We start from the raw sequence: 7,706 nt of genomic DNA on the forward strand, positions 1-7,706 counted from the left end.
TTGCCTTCCCTCCCGGGACCGGGACCCGAGGCGCCGCGAGGCCCACAGCGCATCCCGCCACGAGCTCACGAGCCGCCCATTTCATGGAGGGGGACGCCGAGGCCCAGGCGGGAGCAGCGCAGTCCCGGGGGCGCCCTGCGGGGTCCGGGGCGGGGGGCGGGGAGCCGGCGAGCGGGGCCGGAGCTCGGGGTGGGGGCCGGGCGTCCCGGGGCGGCGCGGGCGGGGACGGAGGCGGAGGCGGGGCGGGCGGAGGCGGCGGGGGCGGCGGGGCTGCGCAGAGGGCGCCGGCGGCGGAGCGGGTAGGCGGGCCCCTGGGTGCCGGGCGGGGGCCGGGGTGGCGGGGGCGCGGGGAGGGGGAGGGGAGGGGAGAGGAGGGACGGGGTGGTGGGGGCGCGGGGAGGGGAGGGGAGGGACGAGGTGATCGGAGCGCGGGGCCTGGGGAGGGGCGGGGCGGGTATGGGGGCGCAGAGCCTCGTGGCCCGGGGTCGCGGAGCCCTGGGACCTGGGGAGGGGAGGGGAGGGGAGGGGAGGGGCGGGGGAGCGGGCCGGGGTGGTCGGAGCCCGGGGCCTGGGGAGGGGCGGGGCGGGGCGGGTATGGGGGCGCGGAGCCTCGTGGCCGCCGGTTGCAGAGCCCTGGGACCTGGGGAGGGACGGGGCGGGAGGGGAGGGGTGGTGGGAGGGGGCGCCCCAGTCCTGACAGCCCTTCCCAGCAGCTCCCCTGGCCGGTTGCTCTGATGTGTCATGGTCCTTGGTCTCCCTGGGACGGTGGGGGCCAGGCCGCGGGGTCGCACCAGGGCTCAGGGGCCCCACGGGTCCCCACAGCTATCAGCACATGCAGAGTCAGGGTAGCACCAGGAGGCCTCACGGGGCATCTCAGGGTGCGTGGGGAGCGGGGTCTCGGTGTGAGGGGGGCAGGGGGTGGTCTCTGTGGCCTCTGGCCCCAGCTCAGGGATGTGACCTCCCCGGGCCAGGAGGGACCTGCCTGCACGGGCATCTCTAGCTCCATGGCAGTGGCAGTCTCGGGCCTCCTCCTGGGGGCCCTCGCTCTGCTGCTGCCCGGGAGCCTGGGGAGCCTCCGAGGTTCCAGGAGGCGACTGTACGAGTGTCACTGTGTTAGGGACCCGGAGCCCAGGCCTGCCTGGGGAGGCCGAGGGCCTGCGGAGGAGGCTCCGGGAGCTGCTGGGAGGTGGGGTTCTGAGCCGGCAAACTGGGACCACAGGGCAGAGCACTCCACCTGGCCGACGACAGGGTCCCCAGGGGACCTGAGCCACCTGCCAGTGCCCCTGGGCACCCCCTGGACCCCTGGGCTCCGTCAGGCTTTGGCAGGGACCTTGGGGACTCATCTGCCACCTGCCCCTGCCCCCACACGTCAGCTTGTGTCCTGCCTCCGCTTCCCCTCTCAGCACCCGTGTGGCAGGGCCCAGGGCGGGACCTCAGAGTCAGGCTGTGGGGCTCCCACTAGCTGTGGGACCTCAAGGTCCTCGCTCTAACTGGGTGTCGCCCTCCCCGAGGGTGTGCTTGGATCGGTGCTCGCTGGGGCATCAGGCGCCCAGAGCGCAGTGAAGGCTGCTGTCCCTTCTGTTCCCCGGGGTGAGGCCACCCTCTGTCTTCCAAGACTCGGCTCCTGCGTGCCCTCCCCGGCCTGCGCGTCCAGTCCCCTCCCTGCGCCTCTGGCTGCACCGTCCCCACATGCATCTCCCGGGACGTCCAGGGACCAGACTCCAAACAGAGTCTCGTCTGCCCGTCTGCAGGCTGGCGGCCACTGCCCTCTCCTTAGCGCCCCTGGACCCCCCAGCGTCCTGGGGCCTCACCTACAGACGGGGCAGTGAGTGAGGGCAGCGTGGGGCCTGGCACGGTGCCTCACAGGCTGGCCGCGGGCCTGTGGACAGCATGGTCTTCAGCGCAGAGATGCAAGCGGTGGGAGCATGGCCTTGGCAGCCCTGGGGGAGGGGGTACTGTGCCAGGGCCGGGCGGAGGGCGCCGCAGCGGGGCTGGTGCCCTTGTGAGGCTGGGCACGGGCCAGAGGATTGGAGTAGGTGCCTGGTGCCCACTCTGTGCCCTCCCGTACGACCGCCTGAGGAGGCTCTGGGTGAGAGCCGGAGCCGGGCGCTCCTCCTGGGGAAGTGCGCGGGATCCTGCAGCTGGGGTGGGTGGGCTGCGGCGGGACAGAAGGGAGCTGACGTCCCACGAGCCCCTCCGCTGTGCCAGGCTGGTCTTGTTGCCGCGTGGGTAGCTCGGCTCCCCGGGGGGTGGCACGGAGAGCTCCTGAACCGGACCTGGTCTGTCCAGTTGTGCGATTCGTCCAAGGGACTAAGATGGAGACTGAACCTGAAAGGGTAGAGGGGAGGGAGAGCTCCAGGGCCTGCGCTCAGACCCTCTCTGCCCGCTTCCTCCCCTGACCCAGGAGGGAACCAGGCCATCCTGTGGGATAAGAATCACTTCCCCGGCCCCTCCCACAGCCGAGGGGACGAGGGGACAGAGGCTTAGTGACTTTGCCAGGGGACAGAGGCTTAGTGACTTTGCCGAAGCCAGAATTTGAACCCAGGACAAGCTCACGGCCTGCAGCCTCCCCGGGATCCGAGAGGTCTCTCTGCTGTTGCCCCAGATGCCAAGGGCGGCTCTCCCTGTGCAACAAAAGATACTGTTCTGATCCCGGGGACACGGGCCTGCACCTGCTCTTGAGGGAAAGAGCCCAGCAGCAGGTGGCCCACTCCTCGCCCCCGTGTGCTCCCACTCCAACCATTTCATCTTCCCTTCCCTTCCATCCCCTTCCCTTCCCGGGAGAGCTGGCACGAGCATGGGGAGGTGCAGAAGGAGAGGGACAGAGAATCTCAAGCAGACTCGCTGCTGAGCAGGAGCGGGACGTGGGGCTCGATCCCAGGATCCTGGGTTCACACCCTGAGCCAGGGGCAGAGGCTCCGCCACGGAGCCCCCAGGCGCCCTCACTCTGACCATTGGTGACCCTGACCCCGTAAGTCCCCACGGTAGAGTCGGGCTGGATGGTGACGGCCCTCCCAGGCGCTGGTGGCATCTAAGTCTTACCTGTTCCCGCCCTGGTTCTGCTCAGGTGCCGCCCCAGGGTCCTGTGTCCTCCCAGCAGGTCCTGTACCAGAAATGCAGCTTTCCTGCGGACCCAGGGCTCTTGGATTCGGGTCCATGCCACCTGGCCCCTGGGGTGCACTCCTGGAAGTCCTCGGCCCTTGTACACACAGGGCCTTTCCGGGCTGGGGGCTTGTGGGGCTCCCCCTGGGGGCCCCCAGCCTGTGCAGGCACGTGCAGGGGCCCACTGGCCACTGGGCTCCGTCCTGGTCCCCACCGTGGCTTTCCCGCCTGGTGCCCCCCAAGCCCCAGTGCTTTGAAATCGGCCCTTGATCATGAGGGACGCGTGTGGGGTCACAGATGGGCTTGACGGGCAGGCACGGGCAGGGGAGGGCCGGCGTGCCCGCAACCCGGTCTTTGCACACCTGACGGCCTTCCCTTTGCTGTGTGCCCCTGAGAAACAAGGCTGGCAGCCAGGTTGGGCCTAGGACCAGGGGGTGTCGAGCTCTGAGGTTGGGTTTTACCCCGAAGGGCCGGCGGTGCTGCAGAAAGACGCGAGCCCGCGGTGGCACCTGCTGCCGTCTTGGTGTAGATCAGATGTGACCAGAGGATTGCTGCCCGGTACTCGGCACATGAAACTCTAGATTCCTTGTCATTAAACAGCTCGGAAGCCTGAGGTCGGAGGGCACTCGTATGACAAATCGTGGCGTCAGACCCGGGTTTGCCGCCGAGCCCTGTTCCCCATTAGCTGTGTGACTGTGGGCAAGTGGCTTGACACGTCTGAGCCTCGGGGTCTCCAGGTCCCAGCAGCTGGGGGACAGCAGCAGCCATGAGCCTCTCTACCTGGCCCCCGCTTCTCTCTGGATTCTGGTAGGAGGCGCGATCCCTGAATACCATTTGTTTGCTTTGTAGGCATCGTCACTGACCCTTCTGGAATCTTCTCTCGTGCACCATGAACATCTCTCACTTCCTGGCCTTGCTGCTCCCAGGATCCCCGCAGGGTCAGAACAGGAGCAAATTGAGGGGCGTTCCCTACAACTTCTCCGACCACTGCCAGGATTCTGTGGACCTGATGGTCTTCATTGTCACCTCGTACAGCATCGAGACCGTCGTGGGCGTCCTGGGCAACCTCTGCCTGATATGTGTGACCATCAGGCAGAAGGAGAAAGCCAACGTGACCAGCCTGCTCATCGCCAACCTGGCTTTCTCCGACTTCCTCATGTGCCTCATCTGCCAGCCGCTCACGGCCGTATACACCATCATGGACTACTGGGTGTTCGGCGAGGCCCTTTGCAAGGTGTCGGCATTCATCCAGTGTATGTCGGTGACGGTCTCCATCCTCTCACTTGTGCTCGTGGCCCTGGAGAGGCATCAGCTCATCATCAACCCGACCGGCTGGAAGCCCAGCATCTCCCAGGCCTACCTGGGGATTGCGGTCATCTGGCTCACCGCCTGCTTGCTCTCCCTGCCCTTCCTGGTCAACAGCGTCCTTGAGAATGTCTTTCACAGGAACCACTCCAAGGCCGTGGAGTTTCTGGCAGACAAGCTGGTTTGTACGGAGTCGTGGCCGCGGCACCACCACCGCATCGTCTACACCACCTCGCTGCTGCTCTTCCAGTACTGCGTGCCGTTGGCCTTCATCCTGGTCTGCTACGCGCGTGTCTACCGGCACCTGCGGAAGCGGAAGCGGGTATTCCGCAAGGGCACCTACAGCTCGCGGGCTTGGCAGATGAAGCGGATCAACGGGATCCTTGTGGCCATGGTGGTTGCCTTCGCCGTGCTCTGGCTGCCCCTGCATGTGTTCAACAGCCTGGAGGACTGGTACCACGAGGCCATCCCCATCTGCTATGGCAACCTCATCTTCCTGGTGTGTCATCTGCTTGCCATGGCCTCAACCTGCGTCAACCCTTTCATCTACGGCTTTCTTAACACCAACTTCAAGAAGGAGGTCAAGGCCCTGGTGCTGACGTGTCAACAGAGTGCCCCCGTGGATGAATCCGAGCACATGCCCCTGTCCACGGTGCACACGGAGGTCTCCAAAGGGTCTCTGAGGCTCAGTGGCAGGTCTAACCCCATTTAGCCAACGGGGCCGGGGCCTCTCCCTGCCGTATCCGTCGCCGAGCCTCTGCACCCAGCTACGTGGGCCGGTCGCATCCTTACCGGCACCGCTTCTGGCATTCTGGCGGCATTCCATTATTCCTGGCTTTCTGGAGCCCGGAGGGGCCAGCAAGGGTTTTGCAACCATTTGCGTTGTGAAGCCTGCCATTCAGATGGTCCAGCCGTCTGTTCCTGGGAGAATTCCGAGTCGCATTCCGCAGGTCGCAGTAGGCCTTACAGCCTGCGCAGGTGCCAGGCCAGAGATGCTCTGCGCGTAGCGGCAGACTTCATTCTAACTGACAAACAGACGCTCAGCCTGGGGACACAAGGGGTTCGCCTCTGCCAGGTCCCTGGTCTGTGAGGTCCCTGTGGGGCGAGGGAAGGAGCCCATGGGGTCACAGCTCTGGACCTCGGTCAACCCCTCTCCTCCGGGAGAGGTGATGCTGGTGGGCAGGCTTCGTAGGCGGTGAGGACGTCTCTGACGACAAGATAGAGGCATTACTGTTCCGTGATAGGCACATCCCGAGGCAGAGCATGGACCCCGGTCACCTTGGGTCCTCACGCTCCTCTACAGGGGAAAGTCGGCCCCGGGCAGCAGGATTCCAGGATTCACACTCCCTCCACCTTTCTCTTTCACGGCCTCTGCCACCATATGTGGAAACGGGCCTACACGTATCTCCCCTTGATAGGCACCCTGGGGGGCATCTGCACTGTCACAGAACTTGTGCTCCATCCCGAGGACAGGCCCTGCTGCAGGGACAGGGCCCCTGCCGGTGAACGTGGCACATGCGCCCCCGCCGAGTGCTCAGCTGAGCACAGGTGCGTGGCGGCCCGGTCCAGCACGGGCAGGGCTCTCTGACCTGCCCTTCCCGGCCGACAGGACTTCTCTTGACAAGGCCGCAAGCCCGGGACTCTGTGACCCTCCACAGCGTTGACCACTGCCAGGCCGACAGCGCTCAAGGCTGGGACCCCGGCCTCCTTCATTGCACTCTCTGACCGCTAAGCTGATTTGCTCTGGGCGATGTGCACGGTCGTCCCAAAGCCTCACCAAGCCTTCCGTAGGGGTAGGGGCCAGGGGTTCCTTAGTGTGGCTTAATGGGATGCTGGCTGAAAGGAGTAGGGGTCCCCCTTCCTCCAGCCCACTGGGGGCAATGGAGGAAGGGCTACACTGACCATGACTGTCTCCCCCATGGAGGTCATGCCCCAGTCCTCGCTGCTGGGCCAGATCTGAGGACTTGTCATCGTGCAGACCCGTCAGGCAGGCCAGGATCGTGTCTGGGCCACTTGTGGCGGGTCCCGGGCTGGCTCCTGCCCCGCAGACCCACCCATGCTCTGGCACAGCGGCAGTGGCTAGACCCACTGTGGCCTGGGGGCCTGGAGGAGTCTCACTCTGAGGCTGACCAAGACCTCGTGTAGCCGACACCCAAGACCAGTGCTCTTAGAGCCACTAGCTCCCTTCCCGGAGCTGTTTGTTTCACCCCAGCCTTTGCTCACATCTCTCATTCCGTCCCTCTGTTGACCTTTACCCTGGCTTTTGGGATAGGTTTTGAGCCAGCCTATTGGGCGCAGCTTGTGGTTGTCCTCTGGTGCCATCTGCTGCTGGCTGCTCCCTGTAAGCCCCTGCCAGCCAAGCCCAGGCCCTGGGCTCATCCCGGCAAGATGTCGTTCGCCAGGCCTCCCAAAGAATTTGGGGGCTTCAGGCCCCTGCAGAGCCTGTGCCATTGTCTGGAGTCGTTGTCTCATTGCCTATTGCAGTGGGGGTGCTTGGGGATAAGGATGCTTTAGGGTGCCTATGTGCTTGAGGACAGGGGAACCGGGCTGGGCATCTGGCATTAGGACTTGGGGTAGTTGGTGAAAACTTTGTTGAGCATCTTCTGTGCTCCCCTCGCCTTGCTCGGGTTGGCACAACCTGCCCGGATGGTTTTTTGCACTCCCAGGTCCTCATGGCCCTTGGAGTTGTCTGGTTCCCCGGCCCCCTAGGACTTTGTTGCTCAAACTATGCTCAGCAGACCAGCAGCCTCAGCATCACCCGGCGCTTGTGGCCATTCAGGATCTCGGTTCCCACGTGAGGCCTGTGCGGCCAGAATCCTCAGGTGATTAATATCTCCAAGTCAGCGGTGCACATGTTTGAGGGTGAGAAGCTCTGCTCCATCCACGGTGGGATCTCGACGAGCGCCCTGGGAGCCCTAGCTCTGGAGATGGGCTTGCGGTGGTGCTGCCGAAGAGGTGGCTCGTTGGCCGCGCTTGTTTGTCTCTTCTCCATCTGCATGCGGACGTAATTCTTGTGACACCTTCTCATTCCTTCAATAAATATTTGCTGAATGACCAGGCTGTGCAGTTACGTCCTTAGTGAATGTGCCCTCAGATTTCACTGAAAACTGTCACCAGCGGTCTTCCACGATGCTGTGTGTCATTTTTGAGAGCAGATTAAGGATTTAGCAAATGTGCCAGTAAAGCTGCTACCTCCCTCGGGGCAATAAGGCTCCTGGCTCCCAGCTGACGGGCGCGTCCCTGTCCCTGGTCCTGTGATGGGAGCAGCCCATCTTCCCCGGAGCCCTGGGGCTCGGGCT

At 64.7% G+C, this 7,706-nt stretch overlaps 1 protein-coding gene across 1 annotated transcript; it reads left to right on the forward strand.

Moving 5' to 3' along the window:
• Positions 1 to 254: 254 nt before the first annotated feature.
• LOC112651731 (neuropeptide Y receptor type 4-2) lies at positions 255 to 7,462 on the forward strand. Its single transcript, XM_025435059.3, has 2 exons — positions 255 to 299; positions 3,952 to 7,462. Exon 2 carries the CDS (start codon positions 3,992 to 3,994, stop codon positions 5,117 to 5,119), a length of 1,128 nt encoding a protein of 375 aa, XP_025290844.1. The 5' UTR covers positions 255 to 299; positions 3,952 to 3,991; the 3' UTR covers positions 5,120 to 7,462.
• The last annotated feature ends 244 nt before the right edge of the window (positions 7,463 to 7,706 follow it).

The sequence above is a fragment of the Canis lupus genome, chromosome 4, assembly GCF_003254725.2.
Source record: "Canis lupus dingo isolate Sandy chromosome 4, ASM325472v2, whole genome shotgun sequence".
Classification (NCBI taxonomy): Eukaryota; Metazoa; Chordata; class Mammalia; order Carnivora; family Canidae; genus Canis; species Canis lupus.